At 39.5% G+C, this 26,156-nt stretch overlaps 1 protein-coding gene and 1 long non-coding RNA gene across 5 annotated transcripts in view; one reads left to right on the top strand and one right to left on the bottom strand.

The window, feature by feature from the left end:
- marchf1 (membrane-associated ring finger (C3HC4) 1) lies at positions 1-23,317 on the bottom strand. 3 transcript variants are annotated; one of them, XM_015035022.1, is made up of 8 exons: positions 22,690-23,317; positions 11,882-11,932; positions 10,672-10,727; positions 7,821-8,630; positions 6,825-7,005; positions 5,299-5,443; positions 1,478-1,522; positions 1-1,382 (listed from the first exon to the last, which is right to left on the bottom strand). In XM_015035022.1, the coding sequence occupies exons 1-8, from the start codon at positions 22,774-22,776 to the stop codon at positions 1,063-1,065; spliced, it is 1,695 nt and encodes a 564-aa protein (XP_014890508.1). In that variant the 5' UTR covers positions 22,777-23,317; the 3' UTR covers positions 1-1,062. The 3 variants fall into 3 exon arrangements, with proteins under 3 accessions (XP_014890508.1, XP_014890510.1, XP_014890509.1); XM_015035024.1 differs by lacking the exon at positions 22,690-23,317 and adding an exon at positions 13,017-13,154; XM_015035023.1 differs by lacking the exon at positions 1,478-1,522.
- A 1,751-nt stretch (positions 23,318-25,068) lies between these two features.
- Positions 25,069-26,156, top strand: part of LOC106949047 (uncharacterized) — a 9,246-nt gene continuing 8,158 nt past the window's right edge. Inside the window, exons 1-3 of one of the 2 annotated variants that reach the window (XR_001425311.1) lie at positions 25,069-25,458; positions 25,531-25,658; positions 25,747-25,883. This is a non-coding gene — a long non-coding RNA (uncharacterized LOC106949047). Of the gene's footprint in view, positions 25,659-25,746; positions 25,884-26,156 lie in introns of both variants that reach the window. The other variant, XR_001425310.1, reaches the window with a different exon arrangement.

Below are 26,156 nucleotides of genomic sequence, written 5' to 3'. Positions count from 1 at the left end.
AATTTATTAGGCACTGTGGCAAAACCTGACACTGCTGCTGCTCAAGTTACTGAACAGGTTGTTGCTCGGTAACCAATGAGCGAGTGAGTCAGTTGACGCCACTAGCCTTCAGTCTGAGCTTTCTCCCAACACTGAATTTCCTCCAGTAGATTTTCCACCAGGCCAATCAGAAACAGAAGGAGTCGACAATGATGACGTTGATTTTCTGCACAATTTTACCAATGGCATCGTTGGAAGTGAACGAAGTCGATCACAGTGTGTTTTGGTCTCTCTTCCAAATATTGAATTACCATTAACAGCCATCTTGTTTAGCTCAGCACTTCTCTCTTTGCAGTGGAGGACGATTGTTTATAGTGCAGACAATTTTCAGTTTAAAACTTCACCTGAGTCCATGCCTCCAGGAAGCAATTGTTTCTCAACAGCTGAGAATCTAGGCTCTCTGTACGAAGCAAACAGTGTAGAACGAGGTGCTGGTTGTTGCCTGGCCACCTGATGCCAGCAACTTTGCTTTGCTAGCCTTGAGCGGCTAAACCTTTGCCTGCATCTTCCAGAATGCAGTGCAGTTCAGTGAATATTCTCAATATTGAATTTCCTAACAGTTGCATTATCCATTGATATTGATCATGTGTCTATGGTGTTATATATTGTCTGGTATATGTGGGATGTGTGAAGCTTTATATTTGAACTCAGTTTTCAGTTTGCTAGGTGTATTTGAAGCACACTGAGACCTCTGGTTGAACCCATCCTCAGGAGTTTTCAACTACACCATTTCTATCAGTGCAGGTTTAGAAAGTGCATACTATAACATGGCATCAGTAAGCCATTAAACCACGTCTTTCCTCTTCAGTCCCCTTCTTATTGTCTCTCTTTTCTTACCGGTCTCTTGCGTTTTGTCCCTCCACGTCATGCCAGCTGTACTGGATGGGATCAGTATTTAGACTCATCTGCTGCATCTCAAAGACCAGCTATCTCTGCAGCTGAGCAGAAAGTACCACCTGAGTCTTGAATCACGCCTTGCTCTCTGAACAGAGCAGAGCGTGGTCCGGCACGCAGGAGGAGCGGTCAGACGGGATTTGGGTCCGGCGCCACCGCAGCCTCCACGAACAAGTCCGAGTCCATGTCCTGAGCCGGAGCCAGAGCCGGAGCGACGGAAACTTCCACAGCTTCGTGCTTCCCGTTGGACATGGCGCCGGGCCGGGCCTGAGGAGGGTGGTGCAGGTTCTTCTCCGGGCAGTTCTGCACCGTGATGATGCGGTTGAAGGCCTTGAGGCGGCGCCACAGCTGCAGGTAGACTTTGCACTGGATGTACATGAAGATGAGGCCGCCCGTGAAGCCGATGGCCACCACTATCAGCTTGGTCCAGAAGGGCCACTCCAGCACACCTGAGGAGACAGAGAACCCCCCCAACCCGCAGTCAGCCGGGCTGCAAGGGGAGCGCTGGAGGACAGGGGGAGTGTGTGTGCGCAGAGCTGCTTACCCTGAGCTGAATAGTACTTGAGAAGAGAAACTCTCCGTAACTCGTCTGCAATCAAGAGCAGGAGTAATTTCTCTGTTTGTCTGAAGCTATGACTGAAAGCTGCAGTATGCAACTTTCATAAAAATATATATACATATGTATTATTTTTACATATTTGTTGAAACTGTCAATATGTTGTGACAGTATGGTGTGAGACATCCATAAAATCAAGTTCCTCAGCTTTCTCTCAGTGCCAACTAGAAACAACTAATCAGAGCCCAGAGGTGGGTCTTATTGCTGCCAATCAAGCCTATGTGCATGCTGCTCAACCTCCATCTCTTTCCAATCTTGCTGTCTGCTGCCATACAGCTTCTCCCCACCAGCAGAGCCCATTGTGAATGCTAAGGCTAGTTAGCATGGCCACTGATTTAGTGGCACCTTCATGAGGTGACTGACAGTGATAAGACCCTCCCCTTAGCTGTGATTGGTTGGTTTTGGTTGGAAATGCTGCATTCTTTAGTTAGCAGTAGCAGCTCAGGGAGAAGGTGGAGGAGCTCAATTTTTTCAAAGATTATATCTTGTCTCATATTATACTGCAACATAGTGATAGTTTTACCATTTGTTTCTTTATAAAAGTTACATACTGTAGCTTTAAAGTCATTTTTAAATATATAAGCTCTGTTTAATACACTGCATCTATGTTTTATGCATCTAAAATATGACGACAGCACACAACACTTCAACACAACAAAGTACTGGGAGTCTTGTTTTTGTTTTCAATGTGAAAAAACAAGATGGAGTCAAACAGACTGAACTTCTGTGGTGTTACTTTCATCAACCTGCTACAGGATAGCCAAATTCAGAAAATGCTCCGATAGAGAGGATCTAAAACTTAACCTTTTTGTTAATGTTTCCACAAACTGTTCTTCGTTTCTCAAAATAAAACTAAAACACACTTCCTGCCTGCTTCTTTACAGCATTTCATTTCAGTTGAAGTCAGGAGGACTTCATCTGCTCCAATCCTGTGAAACAGTTGCAGTTCCTTTTAACAAACACCAGATGGTGCTGCACAATTTTTTCTAGAAAGGCTGTCCTTTCTGTCTGTGTTCACAGTTCCAAATGTTTTAATCCGTTTGGAGCCAAATTGGTTGAAAGATCTTAGACCAACATCAGTCCTCATCTCCTTCTGAACAGATATTTGCGGAGGTGTGACTTTATCAAACGTTTTCTCTAATCTACAAATGATCAAAAACAGCTATCCAAATCTTTTAATAGATGGTGCTAAAAGTTCTCTAATAGCATCTGACAAGGCCGTGGCGTAATAATATCTGGCTGATGATCATAATTGAGTGCAGCTAGTATTTTGTGCATAAAATGATTAATTCGACAGCACTTGTTAGATTGACCAATACTCTGAAAAATTAGAACATCAAAGGAACTCGAGGAAGACATAAAAAATAGAATTTTGCTCAGATACTTCCAAGATAATCAGTTCAAACCGCTGTACTTAATAAAACTAATCAGTGTACACCGGCCTGGAAGAATATGTGAAAAGCCATTAAATAGAAATGGCCGGAACAACCATGTCCCTGGCAATAGTAGCTGCTTTTTCATTGACCATTTAATTGCACAATTTGAGATTTTGAAAATACATTTGCTCAATGGAAACGCGCTGATTTCGAAAAAACTCTTGTTTTTCGATCAAAAGTTTTCATGAGGTGGTTTTCAGCTATACTGAAATCAGTTTATCTCGAAAAACTGCAATAGAGATACTTTATTTGTATCACAAGTTAAATGACTAAAAACCAGATGTTGCGAAAACCACGAAGAAGACGACAGGAAGTATGAGAATGATGACGCAGCATGTTTTTAAATGACTTATTTAGTGAGCAAACCTATTCGCGCATGATTTTAATTGCGTTTCTTATTTAATGGAAACACCACAATTGCGAAATTGTGTCTTTTCGACATCAGCGGAAGATAGACGAAGTTTTGTGCACATTTGTTTGTAATGAAAAAAGCAGCTAGTGAAGCTAGCTAGCTGGTTTGAGCTGCTCTTTCTCCAGGAATGATTGAACAACAAAATGTCAGCTGCTTTTCAGGGTTAAGCACATTTAAAAAGTTATTTTTTAAAATTTCCAGGCTTGAAAAAAAATGATTTAACTGAGTTTGACACACACAGGAGGCTTCTTCTTTAACTATTCACAAAATAGACAGAATTGACACCTGACCTTGTGAGAGAGACGACTGCCTTGAGGAAATCTCTTCTAAACTGTTGATGCATTCTAGAAAATTCTCATCTTTTGTCTAGGTTGTACAGAATAATATTTCAAAGGAACACCACCACAGGAGTTTCTCAGTACCAGTAAAAAGCTGCTTTTATATAGTTAAAGAATGGATAGATGTGTCCAAACTTTTTACTGGCTCTACAAACTAAACACCACAATCACCATTTTTACTAAATTAGAAAAAAAAAGAGCAATGATTCATGAACAACATCTTTAAAGTCAGACAGGTGAAAAGATTGAAGGTGCCCTGTGATGTTTCCTCATGACGACAGTAAATTATCCAAAACTTCCTCCAACCTAAACTGACTTTAAACTGTACGTACAGTAAATACGAAGAACAGAAGCAGAAAAGTAAATATTAAGAAGGACGTTAATCCACACACAGCTGCGAAAACAACGGCGCTCTCTTGTCAGCATTTAAATAAATCGACCTACAAGGATGATTGGCATAAATGAAGGTTAAAGGTCATGAAATCAATATGTTTAATTTGTATAGCACTTTTCTAAGTACTCAAAGACACTTAGTCATATTTTTACCTCATTTTAATCTAGAAGTTTAAGATACATAATTGCACTTCAATGTCAAAATAGGTTAGCTAGATCAGTCAACATCTAGACGCAAGACTGAGGCTTTTTATGGGCAGCTAGTCAGTGGACAACTTTAGATATCTTAGAGCTGGGAGGGAAGACATACAGGACTGTATTATGATGAGTCATATTATGAAAATGAACTTGCTTAATGGAAACATGGCAATTTCAAGATAAAAATAACATTTTTTGATTTTTAAAAAATAATTTTTGTTCTAAAAACATAGTTTTTGAGCCATATCACATTTTCACAGCTACATGTTTAAATTAGATCAGAAACTAACAAAAAAAAATCTGGATCAGAACATTTCCAAATTTATCACATGAGCGACTCAGAGAAGAATTGCGTCTTTTCTTTATATTTTGCTTCTAAGGAACCAGACTTTCTCCTAATCTGTTTAAAGTTTGGCTGCCTTTTCACTGAGTTTTAGTTCAGTATTGATGTAAAATTAAGAAAATGGACAAGAAGAGGGAAAAAAAGTAGACAACCTGAATCTTTCATGTATTTAATAAATGAACAGCTGATAAACAAGCTGAGAGATAAATTATCCTGTATTTGATCTGTATGACACATTTCATGAGCTAAAACTTTGCCTGGTTGATGCTTAAGGACGACCTTCAGAATGTCAAGCTGTGCAATCTTTACTATTTCTCAAAAATTAAACTCCAGAAATGGAAACAAATTTCTTTGCTTTTAGACTGCTGATGACAAAGTTCTTAATGATCTAAACCAAACTATCTCTTTGCCAAGAATGCCGACAGTTCAAGAGTTCATCCCTTGAATCTCGGAGGCGTTTGATACCTGGGTGGTTCCAAGACAACTATAAAGAAATGACTCCAAATATTTGTAGTGTTGTTCATCTATTATTTTTGTTTTTTTTTTTAAATGAGGAATGTGAGGGAAACAGCACAAGGTCCTGCTGAGGGTTTGTGTTTCAGGCTGATGGCAGACGGGAGCGTACTGACCGTTCTTCCCCAGTCGGATCTCGTCTGTGGTTCTCTTGACCAGAATGTAGACAGACCACAACATACACACTATAGCTATGAGGTGAAACAAAACCGAACAGAAGATCTTCCTCCTCTCACTCTTCGTCATGTGCAGCTTCTCCCACTGGAACAGACACACACAGACACACACAGAGACAGACAGAGACACAGACATGGTGAGAGAGGTTCCACTTAGAAGTAAAGTGTTAGATCAGTGATGTGATGGAGTGAAATACAAATACTTCATTACTGTACTTATGTACATTGTTTGTGTATCTGCATGTAGGTTTCATCGTGACTTTTCCTCCATTACATTTTACATTAAATATCAGATTTACTTCCTATTCCACTATAATGTGTTGCGTTACATTATTTATAATGTGTTACATTATTTATAATGTAACACAACACATATTGCAGACGGGACCATATTGCGTGTTTTTTAATTGTTTATTAGTTTTAAAGTAAAAAGTGATTTATTCAAGTTAGCCGATTAAAAAAAAACAAAAACAACTTCCCGGTCCAACTTTTGAAACTGGCATCAAGAAATTTAAATATTATCTGCTATTACATATTGTGTTTCTGTAAGTTGACAACAAACTGGAGAAGTGTCAGTAAAAAATGATTAAAACAAGTTTTACTTGAACCACATCGTTTTCCTTTGTTTTAAATAAAAACATTCAAAGATATAATTATTTCTCTTTCTTATTTAGCTTAATGGCGTTTAACTCTGTAGGTCGTCCCTGAAATTATGATGCACAGAATCACAAGTCCAAGTGTGAATTATGTAACAAAGAGTAAACACAATTTTATTGTTCGTTAAAATGCAACAACAAGCTTAAAGTATTAAAGGAAAAATACATACAGCAGGCACTCTTAATGATATAAAACGGATGTATTACACTACAAAAACAAAATATTAAGTATTTTTGGTGTAGTTTCTAGAGTAAATATCTCAATACACTTAGACAAATAATAAGAATAAGACAAAACTAACTTACAAGTAACTTTTCAGAAAGACATAGGAGCTTGTTTTAAGTCCATAATTCCTTAACATTGACGAGAAATGATCTGTTACATTGGTAGATTATTTCATTTACAGCACAAGATTTTTTTCATGTTATAAGTGAAATAATCTGCCCAAGGAACCAGAACCTTTTCATCAATATTAAGGAATTATTGACTTAGAACAAGCTCCTAAATCTTGCTGAAAAGTTACTTAGAAGTTAGTTTCATTTTCTTTCAAGTGTACTCAGATATTTGCACTAGAAACTAGAACTAGACCAAAAACACTTGGTAGGATTTTTGTGTTTTTGCAGTGTAGGAACAAGTACCACTACTTTCAATACTTCAGGTATTTTTAACATCATGTACTCACTTACTTTTACTCAAGTAAAAAGCACATTTTTCTCCATTTATTTGTACTTTTACTTAAGCTCAGTGTTTGGGTATTCGCTGGTCACAGCTGAGTACCCAGGAGGCTCGGTGAGTGTGTGTGAGCTCACCTTGCTCAGAGGTTTGAGCTTGGTTTCCATGATGAAGTCGAACTTGCAGAGCTCACAGCAGCGCGTGTCAGACGACTTGATCCACTGGTTGAGGCAGCCCTGGTGAACGAAGCTCAGGCTGCCGGTGCAGCGGCAGGGCGTGATCAGCGGACAGTCCTCATCTCCCTCGCAGTGGCAGATCCTACGCAGAAACACACATTACACACACACACACACACACACACGCACACATCATGAGAGGGAACCACAAGGCCCTTCAAAAGTGTTCATGCCCCTGAACTTCTTCACATTTTGTCAACTTACAACAGACTGATGAAGTGTTTGATGAATAATGCATTTCTTTTTTTCTTTTTTTTTTTTGACAGACCAACAAAAAATATGAAATAAAAGGCAAATGAAGCATGCGTTAACATTTTTAACCAATAAAAAGAAAAATGTCCACCAGCCGGCTGTTCTTCATGGAGGGTATATTTTAAAAGGCAGCTTTCACAGCTCTGAACTTTGACTAGGACATTCTAGCGTATCAAAGCGTCATCTGAATCCATGCTGCTCTAGCTCTCCCTGATTGTCCAGCCTGAGGTTAAACATCTGACCCAGCCTCAAGTCTTTTGTGGTTTTTTTGTCGGGACCTGCCCTATACTCAGCTCCTTCCATCACCATCAGCATGATGCTGCCACCACCTTGATTCACTGGGGGTAGGGTATGTTCAGGGAGATGTGCAGCCTAGTTTTTTTTTTCAATAAATCTCAGATGTGTAGATGAATATGAGCACAGTTTGAATAAAGGTCTGTAGGTTTTCAGCTGTGGCGCTCTGCAGCTCCTCCAGAGCCACTGTTACTTTGTTACATAAAATAAAGCAGTTTTATGAGAACATCAGGAATGGAGGTGAATGATGTTGGGGGGCGTGAATACTTTTATCAAGCAGCTGTTCAGTGTTTTTGTACAGCCGTTAGTGTGTCGGTCTGCCTCTAAGTCTCTTCCTGTTCACACACTAACCTGCAGACCTCCAGCTCAGAGTCGTCTGAACCGGGTCCGGCTGCGCCCCCGTGACCCTCCCCGGCCCCGCAGTGGTTCTGGGGGATGGGCACCGACATGTCCCCGTCTCCTGACCCCCTCTCCTGGTATCTCTTGGTGATCAGTTGCTCGCCGTCCTCTGCCAGCGAGGAGCTGTCTCTGGAGCTCCGGGACCGGCGGCTCTTCTTCTCCCCCTCTCTGCTTCGGGACCTTCGATTCTGGGAGACGGGGCTCTTCGCCGAGCCCCTGGTGCTGTGTCGCTTCTTGAGACCGCCGCTGTCCTCCACCAGGGGCTGGTTCTCCTTCTCTTCGTCCGAGTTCACCGACTGCAGCTCCATGGCTTCCCCCTTGTCCTGTCCCGCTCCGCGGCCGCCTGCGGCGTCCTTCTCCCGGCTGCTGACGCTGCGGCGCCGTGCTCGTCGGGCTTTCTCTTTGCTCCAGCTGCGGGTTTCCCGCCAAGCCTCATCCTCGGTGGAGGAGTCGGACTGCGGCACGCCGGAGCGCCTGAGGCGGGGAGGAAGCTCCTTTCGGTTTCTGATGGAATGCTCCCGCTTCTCGCCCAGCTCGCTGCGGTTGGAGCTGCGGTCGCTCTGCTCCTGTTTGCCGCTCAGGTCCACGCAGTCGAAGGTGGAGCAGCTGCTCCTCTTGCGGCGGTGCCGTCTCTTCTTCTTCTGGGCCTGGGCCGACGAGCTCAGGGCTGTGCTGGTGACCGTCATGGCAGAGGGACTGGGTTTGTGCTTGCTCGGTTTGCGGGACTCAGAAATATCATCTAAGCGGGTCGGCTGGCCAGAGCTATGCACACAAACACACAGATGAAGATGGACATGAACAAACATGAAAATAGCAGATGGAACAAAAATGGGGGGGAAAAGTTATGAACTGAATGTGCAAAAAAGAAAAAAAAAAGCATGGCAAAGAGCACTGAAGGAAACAAGAAATAAAATATTCAGCAGATTTTTTTTAAAAATGAATGATTTTGATGTTGGCACTCGATAAAATGTTATGTTTTTTTTTTTTTACTGATTTCAAGTGGTTACTGTATGATGTTTTTATGATGTAAGGCACTATGAACTGCCTTGTTGCTGAATTGTGCTAAACAAATACACTTGATTGATTGATATGCATCTGTTGAATTTCTGCCTTAAATCAAAACAGAGGAAACCACATTTCTTGTGAATAATTAGAATGAAAGTATTAGCAGCCTCTCCTCCTGCATGTTCGGATCGTTGCTGCCCTACAGAGCGTCAGAAACTTGTTGCCCCTTTAATTTTTTCTCATTTATCAAATTACAGCCACAAACGTCAATTCACTTCACTGGGATTTTCAAACACAAAGCATTACTTAATTAAAAAGAGGAAGCAAAATAGAGGGTTACTACAAATAACTATCTGATGAGAAAAGAACATAATAAAGTCAAAACTAACTTGAAAGTAACTTTTCAGCAAAATATGAGTTTGTTTTAAGTCAATAATTTCTTAATAGCGATTAAAACACTAGTTTCACAAACAGATTATTTCACTTATAATATGGGAAAAATGTCTTGTTATAAGTTAAATCTGCCAATTTACTTGTAAGTTAGTTTTGTCTTAATTTAAGTGTATTAAGACAAAACTATGATCTCTGCACCAGAACCCAGACCAAAATACTTGGTAAGATCTTGTGTTTTTGCAGTGCACTGAACAGATTCTATGAACATCTTGAAGAAAAGCATCCCCACAGCATGATGCCGCCACCACCATGGATTACTTTGATGATGTTGTGTTCAGCCACATGCTCTGTTGGAGCCTTGAGTTCTCAGTTTGAGGCTGGTTGTCCAACTAATGTTCAGATTTATACTGAGGTTAAATCAGACACACACGGATGTCCTATGCGATTGCTGAATTTCAAGCAACTGAATGCAAGTCACATTTTTCAGCTTTCACTGTTTTTTGTAAAACCTATTTTTCCTCCCGTTTCACATCCTTACACCACTTTGTGTTGGTCTGTCACATGAAATCCAGCAAAAATACATCGAATGGAAAGGAAATGCTAAAAAATTTTAATAGCACTGCAAAAAAAAAAGCAGAAAAAAAAACTGTAGATATAACAAGTGCAAGTCAGACAAAAAGAAAAAGTTGTACTATTCACTTATATCAAAAGTATAACCAATTCATTTATTATTTCTGGGTTCAAGCAGAAATAATTATCATCATGCATAAATTAGCATCTGAAAATGTTGATTTGGGGAGAAAACTTTATGCAACAAAACTTTATTGTAGGTACGGCAATACAGACCAAACCACTGAACCAGGAAAATTCAGTTTTATGTAAAAAAAAAAAAAAGACATCTTTATTCCATCCACCACCATTAGTCAAAGAAAATGTAAAAAAAAATTACTTGTTGCAAATAAAACCTGATGTTCCTGCAGAAATGTTTGTCTTCTGTTCTGATAGCTGATGACATGTTGTCACAGTCTTTCCATATTCACTTTTTGACAACAAATGCTAATATCCTGAGCTGTTCCTGGGCGGGATGCATATTGTTCCTTCGCTACACGTATCCAACAGCAGTAGAAATTACACGCTAAAAACCAGAAGGAGAATCTCTGACATGGATAGTGAATCGTTATGAAGTGAGAAGAGGATGGTACATTAAAGGTTCAAGCACACACATTTCGTGTTTTCCCCAAAACCACCACAAACTATAACCACAAATAGCTCTTATTTTCCTTTTCCTCATTCCATACCGATCCCGACTCCATATTATATAATAACTCCGTTTATTTTTGCATTTTCAGATGCAGAGCCCTTCCTTCCTCTGCAGTAGCACCAACCAGAGAGCCGTCCGTCTTACCTGCAGATGTCCTGAGCAGACGGGGTTGTTGATGCTCTTGAAGCTGTGTTGCTGACCTGAAAGGAACAAGAATAAAAATAAAGCTTTTATTTTATACTTATTTTTTTCTCCAACAACAGTGTGTCAGGTATTATTGTTCTAAATTCATATTATCAATGCACCAAAAATATTATTTTTATGATTATTTCATGACTTTACTACCACTCTTCTCATAACACTTATCCAAACTGGTTGGTTTCCAGGTACAGACCCAACTCTTAAGCATGCTCAACATTGTCACTTGTTAAGCATGGTGGTGGTAGCATCATGCTGAGGGTCTGGTTCTTTGATACAGAGAGGGTTTCAAAAAAAGGGAATGATGTCATAAAAAAAAGTTAAGACTACCTTCAAATTAAATGATAACGCAGATGAAAGCTGGCAAACAGTGAACTTCTTAAATGACTCCAATCTTAACGTATTATAAATTTGTGAGCTGTGCTTAAAAATCCAGGTCCAGTCCAGGAATCCAGTCAATTTAAAGGGCCGGTACCGATTCTGACAGGAAGAGTGGTAACATGTATAGCCAGGGTGTTGCTGTTGGCAACAAAACGCCTGAGGTCGCGGTGCATCGACCCCTAATGACTACTGGATTGTTTACGTATGTGGGCCTGTGTGCATACTTCTGAGCCTGTGTGAATGAACTATAATTTAAGACTTGCTCAGTCTGTGCTTGTATTCAACATGTGGCTGCTTTTTCACTCAATTTGTACCACATCATGACAAGCTGCTCCTTTGTATCTTAGGCAGCAGTAAATGTTACAACCTAAAGCCTCTCTTTCCAGCAGACAAAAATGTCTCTAAATAACAGGAAAAACTAGATCTAAACCTGAAAGACTCACTGTTGCCATTTTAAAAGACTAGCAGAGTCTGACTCACTGGAAGAAAATTACAAAAGGATGGAGGGGGGAGGTGACTCAGTGTTTTTCAGCTGTATTATATGATTTTATATAACACCTTAGGATTTGTGACATTGTGTCACAGAGATGTTGGTAGCTTCTTTCGAATTTGATATATAAAAAATAATTATTAAAGAACACAAAGTGTCTCCTCAGAGAGCCATTCAGCATAGTCTGCTAGAATATTAGCCGACGTCAGATGGGGCCTTGACACAGGCAAGTAGACATTATGACGTCTTTAACTGATAAGGCTTTATTATTTGCACATTTATTACCTTGGAAATGTTGCTGGACCGACTGCCAGAGCGCCCAGGAGCTTTCCTTCCCTGCAAAAAAGGCAAAGGTAACTCTGAGTCAGTAGGAAACATAAAACAATATTGTTTCTCATAATGTTGCTGGCCCAGACGGAGCTCGACTCATACGGTTCCAGAACGGAAACAATTACCATCAATTTCAAACTACCCAGAGAATCAGTGACGTTTTCTACGGAAGCCGGGAAAGACTTTTTTCCCGTGGCTTATGTTAATTACCCATTTTCTCGAAATAACGAGTTGATTTCCCCAATTTTTTTTTTCAGATAAGTTAATTTCCAGATGTTTTTTCTCTATACGACGAGCTAACTTCCCATTGTCTCAAGATAAGTTAATTATATATATATAAATATATATATATATATATATATATATATATATATATATATATATATATATATATGCGTATTTTAAACTGTACGAAGTTCTTTTAATGTCCTGTGAGTAAATATATTTGCCCATTTCTCCACAACAACAGGAACTTTTCAATTTACCGTCTACAATCTAAAATAATCTATTAAAAAGATTGTTTCATCGAATTAAACTGAAGAAAACACGCTAACCGCAACGGCGGGAGTCAAATTACCGTAATAACCCAATATTGGCTGGAAAGCGCAACGTCTTCCCTTTCAGAAACCGTTGGAATTTTTCAGACAGCGCAAAGTGTCTGAAAAACTCTTTGGCTTGGAAAAACAAACACACACACACACACACACACACACCTCAATCAGCAAAAGATGAATTGTGTGTATGTTAAATGTAATTTCATCCGTCTGCCGTTGTGCCATGCATTTGAAGGATAACTCGTCATCAGAAAAAATTATGCGGAGTCATCCGCTCTCGGCTTCAAGCCTGTAAACATGTTAATCGCAAACCAGAAGACGTAACTCCAACTGATTTTATAACCAAAACAAACTTTAACCTTGAAAACTAGTTTTACTAGAAGCATGAAATCAAAATGTGTGAACCATTAGTATTTGTAAACAAGATCCTCTTATAGTAATTGCTCCCAAAAATGGGGAGCAATTATTCCCAAAAATTGCTCCCAAAGTGGATAAAAAACAAACTAATGTTCAAACTAATGACCGCCTTTTCGCACCTTCTGTTTCTGCGGTGTTGCCTGATCCTGCTGTATTTACAGTTTTAAAGTCCAACGTCAGAGGTCACATGTCCTCATAATTTCACCGTGATCCGCGCTAAAGCCACGAATCCTATTAGCCGTTTGTCCAGCTCCAGGGGCACCACGCTGTTCATCAGGGGGTTGCTATTTAAAGCCAACTTAAGGAAGTTTACCCAGAACAGCGATCGCTCAGACCATCGCCTGATCAACCCTGGCCTCAGCTCCTCGCTGCAGGAGTTAACGGTTCAGGATTTAGGCAATTACTTTAACAGACTGGGTCTGCTCGGTGCTGGATCAGTAGAAAAATATTTATAGCACACAGCCACAGAAAGAAGTCAGGACACTCTCTGTTAGCTGTTTGGTTTTTAAACATATCCATGTTCTGGCTTTTAATGGGTTCAAAAACATATTCTACCCTACTCACCTGAGACCAAAGGAGATAGGTTTGAGTTTTGATTCAAAATCATTTTTCAGCTCCACTAACAGCAAAATAAATTTATAAAAAAGATACATCTAAAGAAACGTTTTCTACTGTTATTTTGTGATCATTAATTCCCAGAGCAGATTAGCTGAACAGAAATCACAGTTTGTGTCGAAAATTTGTAGCGTTATTTTGAACAGCCAATCAGAGAGGGCATAATGAAGTGAGATAACTGTTTAGAGTCTAGTCAATCAATGACATCATTGGAAAACGCTTTCTGGATTTGTTCAGGTCATTTCTGTCTGAAATAAAAATTGAGTTAATGATGTGAAACATTTAAATCTGCAGTAAATAACTTTATATGAAACATATGTGTTTACATATTAATCACCATGTGACAGATAATCTGAAAAAGATAAGGGGAAAAAAAAAGAGGACCTCTACCTCTTCACAGCACTTCCACTGTCAACTAGAAGCAACCAACCAGAACCTGGAGGCGGGTCTTAGTGCTGTCAATCATGCCTCCCATCTCCTTGGTCCCAATACAACTTCTCCCCCTCAGCAGTCTGCCATGAATGCTCAAGCTAGTTACCATAGCATCAGTGACAGAAACGGTGGTCCTGTAACGGAGAGTTGTTTCTCTGCCATTAGCACATTTAGCAGCGTGCACAAGTTTGATTGACAGCACAAAGTCCCCCCTCCTGGCTCTGATTGTTTCATGGCCATTTCATCAAACAGCAATAACAGCACAGGGTGGAGGTGGAGGACACTGATCTTTTCACAGATAATCTGTCTCATACTGTCATGATGTAATGATCGTTACTTATGTTTAAAAAAAGAAAAAAGAATTTAATAAAAGTGAAATACTGCAGTAAATCTGAAGTGTGATTGACAAAAGCCCAGAAGAATCACATGACCTGCATTCAGGGGGGGATGTAATGATTCCAAAACAACTGTGGGCTTCTGAGTACTTAGTCAGAACACAGATCAGGGAATGAGTCACATCTACTCAGAAACAAACCACAGGCAGGAAGTAAACGGGTGATCGCCCCACATATCACCATGTTACCAGGTCAGAAACAAGCGCACTAGCATAGCAATAGCAGTAGAAACGATTTGTGGTCATTTCCCAAAGTTGACATTTTTCTCACCCAGGTCAGAACCTCAGCTGGTAGATCTGCTGAAGTTTGTGTGATTTCAGGTGCATTTCTGCTGACTTAATAGCTCTAATACACATACACATCTGAAATTATATTCATAACTGATAGCATGTTATCGACCACTCTAGAAACAGACGTCATCAGATCAACACCTTTTTTTTTTTTAAACCAAACTGTGGAGATGAGTAATTACATGTCTAAATGTTTTTCCCCTGACGACAAAATTCACAACAGCTTGACATTTTTCTACAGAATGAAAATCAACAAGATAATGACGATATGATTAAAAACATTATTGTTGTTGAGCCTTTTGTGGCAGAAAAAAATATATATCTTTAGTAGAAAAAACCCATATTGCTTTAAAAATGACAGAATAAAAGTTGCAGTTTTTTATGTAAGAGCTTTTCTAGAACACAAATTTACCTACAATTCATGAACTTTGATGGATTAAATCAGAGAGAAAAAACTAATAGCAAACTGGTGTTTTGAAAGTTTCCAATGGGTTGCTACGGTGACGTATATCAATCAGCGAAAATCACTGAAACAAACAGGACACACTCCGTCGCCATGTTCTAAGCTGATCAAGGGATTTTCTGATAGCCAGCCACCTTTGAACCAGCCGTCCTGTTAGGAGTGAGAGTAAGCGTTGCCGTCAACCGACACATCCATGTGTAAGAGGTTTGCACCTCTATTGGTTCATCAGTTAGAGATTGCTTTCCCCTGATGAGTCAGAAGAAAAGTTAACATGTTTCTCCACTCAACCGCAACTCCTGAAACCTTTGTTCTAACTCTGATTTTCAGTTAGTTTCCAAGTTGGTGGAAATTTTGAATGCTTTCAAAAACGAAAGTATGAATTGTTGCTGTGGTTTACTGACAGAAGACTGGCTTCTGTTTCCTTCTGCACAACCAACCCACTAGTAAAGTAATACGTATCACAAGTTTTACCTACATATATAATACCAATTATAAATCATTTGTATTTAATTAGTTACAAAAATTACAAAACTGGGCTTCCCATCCGGAAGAAAAGCCGCGATCAAATACTGAGAAGAACTTTGACGAAGTAAAAAGAAGAGAAACTCACTCGTTGTAACAGATTAGTGTTGCAATGTGTTGCAAGTTTCCTTTTCAAAATGTAATATGTTTTTCTTTTTTGCAGCTCTGATATATTTTGGACACAAAAGTATTAAGATGCTTGCTCATTAGTCAGAATTATCATCCGCAAGAAAACTCTGGAAAGGTTTACAACAGCATGAGACCAGAGTGGCCTCTGAGTGCTATGATAAAGATCTGCTTCACGGGGTTTTGTTTCATAATCTGCACCTAACAGGACAATTATTCTGCACTACATACAGATTCTTTATTAAAACAGAGTTTGAGATAATACTTGTTTGTAAAAAAAAAATAAAGAACAGAAAAGGTTTTTACTGACATCTAAACAAGCACTAACTTGGTTTAAAATTGTTCAGATGCCAGATTAGTTGTGAAATGGCCCTTTATTAATTAGAATTATTATTATTACTATTTTAGAACTGTTGTACATTCACTTAGAGTAGTGTTAATCCCAGTGGATGGTGTGACCAAACCCCCTCAGCAATAAATCTAAGCGAAATGTGATGGTTTTGGGAAAGTTACACAAACCTAACTGCACACACACACACACACACACACACACACACACACACACTAAAGCTCTCATCTTTTCAGTGACGTAATAACTGAGTGGTCTCACATTTTTAGCTCATACCTCATGGGTGTGATATCTACATTTTAAAGTTATAGAAGCTGGAGGTTTGCCAGATGCAAAGACCCATCATGTGACCATTACCCCTCCCCCATCTGTTGCTGGGACTGTCTATTAGCTGGCTCAAAGAAGGAAAATGCACTTTTTTATCACAAATCCAACTTCAGCTGTTTGGAAAACATTTCCATCAGCTGTAGCCGCCTCGCAAAATAGGTTGTATATCTGAGTGGGTTCTCTACATAAAAGAAAAAGTGATGTATTTAATATATGAGCTGCAGTTGCTGGTTGCCTGAGTGGACAGCATAAATGAATAACTGGTTAATGTCTTGGTAAACTTTTATTGCTCCATTAAAAGCACAACATCAAAATGTTAGAATATTGAGTAATATTCACTAAAAAACTACCAAATTTAGTGAGAATTTCCCCCCCCCCACTTTTGTGTTTAAGATAAAAAAAACAATTTAAAAGATATTATAATTATTCTAACCGACCGTGGAGGGACTAACTTATGTTCAAGTTTAAATAAAAAGCAGTTAAGTTGTAACTCCTGCAGATCAGAGCTGCGTCTGGTTGTCAGCATCATCAAGCAGAATTATTTTCTCCAGCACAGACATGTCGTCGTTTTCTCTTACTCTGCCCTGTAATGTCATGTTTTTCTGCTGGTTTACTGTTTTAATGTCCTTCTCATCATGTAAAGCACTTTGAATTACCTTTAGTAAGATGAGTAGTAAGTGGAACATGGATCAACATTATTTGCTTGATGATGGCATTTGACAAAATGTAATGTTTGTTGCTAGTTTCAAAATTGAAACTAGAAACTAGTATGATGTTTTTATGTTGTAAAGCTCTTTGAACTGCCTTGCTGCTGAAAATGTGCAATACAAATAAAACCGCCTTGCCTTGAAAACTGGGGGAAGGGGGTTGTTACCCTTAATTTCTGTAAGTGTCCAAAGTTTTTTGGTAATAACCAACTTTTCTCAAAATAAAAGTTAATCCAAGAAGTAGCATGAAGATAAATATCCACATTGTCTACATAGAAGCCCTTAAAATCTTGCTGCTCGCTTACTCTTAGCCCGTCACAATAACTACATTTGCTGTACAATAACCAGAAGTTATTGAGATAAAAATAATATTGTTGTTTTGAGACCATTTTCAAGTAATATAATAGTAATGGGGATAATGATGCAAGAACACATTCTCAAAGATCAATACATTTTAAATTCTAATGAACATTTATCAGTGGATCTGGAAGATATTTTAAATATACAAAATAAACAAAAACAACAAATAAAATGAATTATGAAGTCTCTGTAAACAAAACTGTTTTTCATAAAAAAATAAGGGCTTGTTGAAACCAAAGCACCAGACTGAAAACTATTGTCATCCACTTTTTAGAAGAAAAAGAGAAAAGAGAAAAACGAAATGGAAATAAATTTATAATGCGATTGATTGATTTATTGCCTATGGTGACAGGCTTGACTTACTCTACACATCTGGTTGCCTCTGCAGTCAACAGATACCTACAGTACACAAAACTTCCAGCACTGTAGATGCACAATGAAAGTAAACACCAGCAGGTGACCACTACAGAACAATTCAAGAAAAAAACAGAGAATGTCACACATTCACATAAAAAAAGACTCACCAACGCACCTTGTTTGAAAAACCCATTGAAAAATAGAACTGCAGAAGAATAATCATTTCAGTGTAAACGTGTTCCTCTTACCTGAGTCTCTGCTCCTCTGAACACCTGAGTATGAGTCACAGAGAGGACTTTACACAGTCTGTGTATGGACATGTGCTGGTTGGCGCTGAGGGGGATTAGGTGCTGTGGCGTGGACCGGCGGATAAATTCTGGTTCCACCTCCAGCCACATTTAGACGGGCACCCAGGAAGCACCGTTTGTATTTGTGCAGCATATGTTTTAATGAACTTTAGCTTGAAGGAATGATAAATGTTTGGAAAAAGAAGAATCCTTAGCAGGAGAGCTACAATCTTCTGCCTTTTAAACAGGCATAGATATTTATAGTTTAAAGTTGCAGTTTGTAACTTTTACAAAACCAGGTTTTTTCTATGTTTATTAAAACTGTCAGCATATCGTGACAGAATGGTGGTATGAGACAGATAATTGGAAACAAAAAACAAAAAAACAAAAACAAAACAAACAACAACAAAAATGGATCCCCACTTCCTCTGTAAGCCACTATTGCCACCTGAAGAAACGGACCACCCCTGATCAAAATCAACCAATCAGAGCTAGGCTTAGTGCTGCCAATCATCCTCATGCTGCTCAGTGTGCTAATGGTGGACAAACAACTTGCCACCGTCATCGGTGGCCATGCTAACTAGCCTTAACATTGATGGCAGGCTATGTTGTGGTGAATCAGCTGTAGCTTAGCACAAAGCTAGTAGGAGGGGGTGAGTAGTGATTGAGAGCGCTAAGACCCTCCTCCTGGCTCTGATTGGTTGTTTCTGACTGAGTGGTGTATTTCTCCAGTTAGTACTGGGAGCACTGGGAGAAAGCAGTGGAGCTGGATCTTTTCACAAATTATCTGTCTCATACTGCCATGAAATAATAATAATAATAACTTTATTATTTTAATTATTTTAATATGTAAAAAAAAAACATTTTTAAAACATAAAAGTTACATACTGCAGATTTAAGCAGGTTTTAGTAGAAAGCACCATAAGTGTTAAAATGTAACATAAACTGTAGTATATATAAATAAAATATAAATAACACAGTGGCTTCAAGGCTTTTACCATGGTAACTGGAGATATTCTTTGCACAAATATCTGTGCATAAGCTGAAAACATGAAAACACTACCAACATTAAAATCAGGACATGCCTGGTGAGACCTTTAGCATTTCTAATGTACATGGAAACTTTATAGATTCTGACAAGACAATCAGAATATGTAATTAACCAAAATATGCACACGGCTTGATGTACAATATAAATAAACATCATTTAACACAAGGCAATGTGAAAAAGACACAGTTTCCATACTGTCCAAACTGTCAATGTTAGCTGGACTTTTAATGTTTCACAGAGTTACGTTCAGAAGCAGACAGCCTGTGATTGTTTCAGAATGGCCTGTAGAGAATGATGAAATAATTTTTATATTTGTAAAACCGAAGTCTATGTATGTGATATATCTAGGCTGTATGACTGTAATTATTTACAAACAGGATTCACTAAAATATCAGCAAACATTTCATAAATGGAGAATGAGATTTATACTGACAGCCAACAGATCAGATTGTTCCAGTGTATTGTATTTTCCACCCACATAGCACCACCCACATTTGTTATAAAAATGATCTATATATCAAGTATGATTTAAAAGACAATTTACCTTGTAATTTAACGCCTTGAAATTGGGCCTCTGTCTCTTTAAAAACTCCTGCTCTTTCTGAAACTCCGCCTTCAGGAAATCATCACAACATGGCTCCTCTATTAACCCTTTAACAAAATTTTTTCCAGCGTTGCTCTGAGCAGTAGCTCATAATTAGCTCAGCAGATGCTCTGTGAGGCAGAAGCTTGGAAACTGCAGCTCTGAGGTGGAGCTGCGTCTCGAAGGCGGGGCTAGGTCCACTCCGGCATTTTAGATACCTGCATGGTTGCTGTGGGAGATTAAATGATTTCTCAAGCATGCATGAAAGAATTGAAGCATCACTCCAGGTATGTTTTTGATGAGGCAGTAACATTATAACATGATGTAAAGGTCAAAAAAGTCAATTTTACATAACACTGCCCTTTCAAATGAGAAGGCCCGGTGGCATATTAAAAAACTCACGGATCCTTTTTCCCCCGCAGGATTACTCCACTTTCCTAGAGTTTCCAAAAATAAATGTGAGGCAATAAGTTGATTTATCAGATAGCTCTCCGGTGGATCCAGCTTTCAGTTTTTCTGTGGCGCAGAAGTGCTTCCACTTTTCACAGCAGTATGCTTAAAATGCTCCTTCTCTGCTCTTTAGTTAACCTTTACACTTAGACAGGCTGCTACAGACATGGTGACCACATTTCTTCACACATATTTACTCTAGTTAAATTAAAATGGTTTTATTTGCATAAAACCATTTATGCAAATCTGTTATGGTGGTTTCAATTACCAGTTCTGTTTTTGTTGTTCCTGGAAGTAGAAAGTACACCTGGCTCTGTTTGCTGCCTATCCTCTGTGTGATTCTACTGGAGATCTCTCAACAGGATCTTGTTTCTCTCCACTGTCGCTCTGTGCTTGCTCAGGATGACTGATTGCAGAGAAGTAAATAACTAATGTGGGCTTCCACTTTCCTTATCTTATAGATTCAATGGTTGTTGCATACATTAGTATTTCAGTTTTGTTGTAAATTAGATTAGATGTTCAATAAAATGACCAAATCTAACTTTTATCACAAAATACCATTAATATCTAAAATATTTATGTAAAAGTGAGGGCGGGAGAGCTAAGCTTTTGATTTATTAAACAGTAATAATCGATAACCTCAAAGTAACCTGACTAAACAAACCTTTGAGCACAATCAAGCAACTACGTTACCTTCATTTGCTATAAAATGCTTTATATGTCAAATATGACTTAAAAGAAATTTGACTTTGTAATTTAACAACTAGAAATTGGGCCTCTGTCTCTTTAAAAGCTTCTGCTCTTTCTGAAACTCCATCTTCAGGAAGACATCGCAACATGGCTCCTCTATTAGCCCTTTAACAGCATTTTTACCAGTGTTGCTCTGAGAAGTAGCTCCTAAAAAGAGCTCAGTTCCACCAGATATTTGCTAATTGCTGCTGGCTAGTCTGAAGGAGCTGAGTAGGGGAGTTGAAGGGGAGAGCTGTTTTGTGAGGCAGAAGCTTGGAAACTGCAGCTCAGAGGAGGAATTTCATCTCCAAGGAGGCACTAGGTTCCTCCAAGTGTTTTGCATAGCTGAATGGTTGCCATGGAGATTCAAAGATTTCTCAAACATGCATGAAGTAATTAAGGCAACACTCCAGGTATGTTTTTGATGAAGGAATAACATTATAACATGGTGTAAAGCTCAAAATAGTAAGTTTTACATAATGCTGTCCCTTCAGCATAAATGAGATAAAAATGGATAAGAATAATAGGAAAAATATTTTGACTCAGATGAAATATCACAGTAAAAGGTGACTGTGGCCATGGGGAGGTCATATTTTTACTACTTTCTATTACCTTCAGATTCTTCTTCTAAAAATCATAAAACACCGACATATTACTCAGATGTGGCAGCAGTGATCCAATGATCACATTACTTTAGCTCATGCTAGGCTATGCCGACGCTCTTTCTGCTCTCATTCATTTGCCTCAGTGTGCTAAGTGCTTGAAGTTGCTGTCATTGGAAGGAGATTCAGTTTACTGTGCGATTCGGGTCATAACTGACTGCAGATGTAACAGGATTTCATGTTTTCGTAGAATATGTTTAATTTTTGATTTTCTTGTAAAATGTATTTTCACTAACACACAATGAGAAACAATACAGTAGCAGCTTAAGCAAAAAACTTAAGCAAAAACTCAGTTGGTGATGTCATTGGTCCACTTTTTCTAACTCTAAATCGGCATCCAATAGGATCAGCTGCCTGCTGTTGGAGGGAAAGCGAGAGCTAAAACCTGGGAACCAGGACAGGAAGTTATTTTTAGTCTATTGTTGTCTGTGAATTGTCTTAGCTTGTTTAAAAATACATTTTAATCCCTGACTTATTTGGCCTGCTTCAACACAGAAGTACATAGAAGTAGGTTGGGATTTGCATCAACAGTTATGAAAGCCCTAAATATTCTTTAGCAGCTTTGCTATCCAACGGTCAGACGTAGCTTACTTCTGCGCTGTGACATCTGATATCAAAGCTGCAGAACGAAAACACGGCGAGCCACCCTGCACTCTGATCTAGATACAAATCAACCACAACACAGTGTGTATCAGGAGCACCATCAGCAGAGCGCTTACAACACAAACGTTCCAGGAACCCTGTGACCTCAAGTTTCCGTTGCACTGCCAGATTAAATCACTTTGTAGCTTCGTGCATTTTTAATGACATGAGGTTTCTTGAAGCAGAGTTCTATGACACTCTGGGACTACTTTCTTTCGAGTTGTGATAGGGCCGCTGCTGTCTTAGGGCTAGGAAGGTTTCCATGCATCTCCATCACACAACCAGGAGAGTAAGAAGTAGTCAGCTGATAATTGAAGGAAAATAAAAAAAAAACATGCTGAACGTGTTTTAGATTCCTGCCACCAGGAAATCCAGATGACTGAAATGTGAGTGGAGTTGAACTGTTTCTGAGTTCTGCTGGTGTTGGTGCAGGTCAGGATCTCACCTCGTTCTTTTCTTTGGAGCGAGGGGCACTCTTTCCGTTGCCGGCTGTCTCTCTTGCCGGGACCACAGTTATCTGCTGTACTGGCATGCTGCTGTTTCCAGGCAACGTTCCGGTGCTACTCCCACAGCGCTCCCAGCATTCCCATCACGGATCGCCTCCCCGCTCCTGGACCGGAGGCTGCTGCTTGGAGAAGACCAGACGCCGGCTGCTGGATTGCGCACCCTTATCGGCCCAATCCGGATCATCGGAGGGATGGAGACAAAACGGGATCAGGTCACCGAGGCAACAAGGAGACAGTTCTGAGGATGGTGGAGTGTGAGGTCGTCATGGCGACTGGGGAACTACTCAACAGTGCGTGCCGTTCGCTCCCCTTCCTCCACAACCCCCTCCACTTCCAGTAAAGTGGTAAACAAGACAGCAGGGACGGCGTGTGTTGTTGTGACGCGCGCGTTTGTGAGCAGTCTGTGGCCGTGAGGAGGAGGCGGGGCTAAGGACTCTGTCGTGCTTCCTGTATAACAGGCATAAGGTTCACGAGGATTAAGGCTTAGACTAACCCCAATCTGCTCCTCTGACCAGTGGTGGAGCTAATAAGCTTACACAGCTTGTTCACATGGACAGCAGTCTCTCTCTCACACACACACACACACACACACACACACACACACACACACACACACACACACACACACACACACACACAGACACACGCACACACACACACGCGCACACGCACACACACACACTGCTCAGACTCCCTGCGGTGCCGCAATATGCTGACAGACATTAAACACCTCCTTCCTCCTCCAGCTTAGAGTGAGGAATACAGGAACATCCAACCGGACACAAAGTGAAAAATCAACCCAATCAGAGAGTGCTGCTGAAGCGTGTGAGGATGATGAAGGATGATGAAGGGTGGATCCTGTTTTGCAACTCGCTCAGGTCATGAGGATTGTGACTGACATAATAGGAATGTGGGAGAGTTAAAGGGATGGCTGACATATCAGTGGTCCCGAGGTTGGGAGGCATAAACTGAGAACCCGGGGTTCTCAAACTTCATGTTCAAACGTCCAAACGGGATATCGAGGAAAAAGTCCGGAACAACTGGTGATGAGCAAATCACTTCTATTATTCTCTTACAACCCACTGGTAAAATTAATGGGTTTTTTTTATGGTGAGAACTGTTAAGTTTTTGACCTGAAGCTGCTCTAATGCCTGACAGTGAACTGAAATGTAATTGATTAAAAGGGGAAGTATCATGTAAAATTGACTGAGCTTTACATCATATTATAATGATCAAAGCAAAAACATATCTGGAGTCTTGGTTTGATTCTTTGATGCATGCCTGAGAAATCCTTTAATCTCCATGGCAACCATTCAGCTGTGCAAAATGCCTGGGTGGACCTATCTCCGCCTACAAGGACAAAGCTCCTCCTCAGAGCTGCAGTTTCCAAGCTTCCCCATCACAGAGCAGCCCTCATAGTCAGCTGCTTCAGACTAGCCAGAAGCAATTAGCAAACACCTGCTATACCTGTGCATGTGCTGAGCTCGTTATATGAGCTACTTCTCAGTGCAAAGCTGGTCAAATGTTCCTACAGGGCTAATTGAGGAGTGATGTGATGACTTCCTGAAGGCAGAATTTTAAAAAGACTTTAAAGAAACGAAGTACCAATTTCAAGGTTTTAAATTATGAAGTCAAATTTCTTATAAGTCATACTTCATATATGTAGCATTTTTATAACAACTGAAGTTTACAGTTATGTGATGGTGCTATAAAATGGCACTATGTGTCTGAGAAATATGTAATGTTGTCCCTTTAAGACATTTCTGTTTCACCTTGATCAACTTAATCACTTTTTATTCGCTTGCTGCAAATTCAGAGTAAAAACCACTTTGTGCGTCTGATTTCCTGAACGAAACAATTTCACCTCCATTGAGTCAGACTTTATTGTATCTTAAAGAGGTTTTAATTATGAGTACATACTCATAAAGCAAGTCTTGTGGAGTTTTTCCTTGTTTTTGTTTTTCAGTTTTATTTTTCAATTTCTGTTCTTTTCTTTCATTGTATTATGATGTCTTACTAAAAGTACAAGATGATAATAATAATAATAATAATAATAATAATAATAATCACATGGCGTAAAACAGCATCTGAAACTCATGATTTTAAGACATACGAAGTAAAGAAAACCAAAGTTTTTTTTGGAATCACCTCATTTGTGCTAAAACTTTACTTTCCCTTCTGTCATTGTTTTACTTTTGGCTCTTTTTTTTTAACAGAAGAAATTGAAACAAATTGTGTTTTTGACAGGCTGCTGATTTTAAAGTGCTAAAGATTTATTTTATTATTATTATTTTAACTGGCTTTCTGTGCGTGTGTATTTTCAACATTAGTGACTCTCTTCAGAGGTCAAAAGCCCTCCGACCCTACAGTGCATGCATACAGACACATGCGATGTGCAGAGAAACGCAAAACTACAAAACCCCAGGAAGACAAAAAGAGAAGTCTGTGTGGACTCAATGTGGTTTAATGCTAAAAAAGCAAACCCGCCAAAACATGTGGTCACTGATCGCACTAACGCGCTTTGGTGTAAATCATCTCGGCACATCAGCAGCAGCTTCCAGAGCGACAGGACAGATATCAGAACCTTAAACTTTAAAAGAACAAAAAAAACAAACTGGTTTTACTTTTGCTTCAGGATCCTCAAAACCCCCAGAATTCAGTGAGAACTCAGCTATGAGTTCAATCGTCTGTTTTAACACATTGTCACAGTGAGTCACAGGTCCCCATAAATAATTAGAGTTAATACGATGCCACTTAAACTTGACACCTTTTGATGTCAGTCAGCTCTTCACAGCCTCCTCAGGAGAGAAAGGCTCCCCTCCTCAGAGAGAGGAGGGGAGAAAGAGGAATGCAAAGCAGAGAGTGCAGCCGCTTTGTGATCGGCTGATTCTCCCCCGTGACACAGCAGGTAAGTGTTTAACTCTGATTAATGTGATGGTGGGACCTCACCTTTGTGCAGCACTGCTGATTTCAGTGTTGTGACTGTGAACACACAGCCGGGGAGGAGGCGACTCCGGCTCCATGGAATCCCTGTTAACCCAACTCGAGGTGTGGACCATCATGTTCTCCATCCTGGTTTTTGCGCTCTTCACACTCGCTGGGATGATCAGCGAGGACTGTCCGCAAACTGAAGGTGAGGCTGCAGGGAAACACACACGTGTTGATTATCTGTGTGTGTGTTTTTTTCCCCAAACCCCCCAAAATATCCAGACTCTGGCAGATTTAGATTTAATCTAAATTCAACCAAGAATTTAGTTTTATATATATATATATATATATATATATATATATATATATATATATATATATATATATATATATATATATATATATATAGAGGGAGAGAAAAAAGCGTTAAAAAAAAAACAAATCTATATACACCAGATATAAAAAAAAAAAAATTTTA

This window comes from Poecilia latipinna, unplaced genomic scaffold, assembly GCF_001443285.1.
Source record: "Poecilia latipinna isolate Pla-1442-1.1 unplaced genomic scaffold, P_latipinna-1.0 Scaffold321, whole genome shotgun sequence".
Taxonomy (NCBI): domain Eukaryota; kingdom Metazoa; phylum Chordata; class Actinopteri; order Cyprinodontiformes; family Poeciliidae; genus Poecilia; species Poecilia latipinna.
This window is presented reverse-complemented; position numbering and strand designations above follow the sequence as displayed.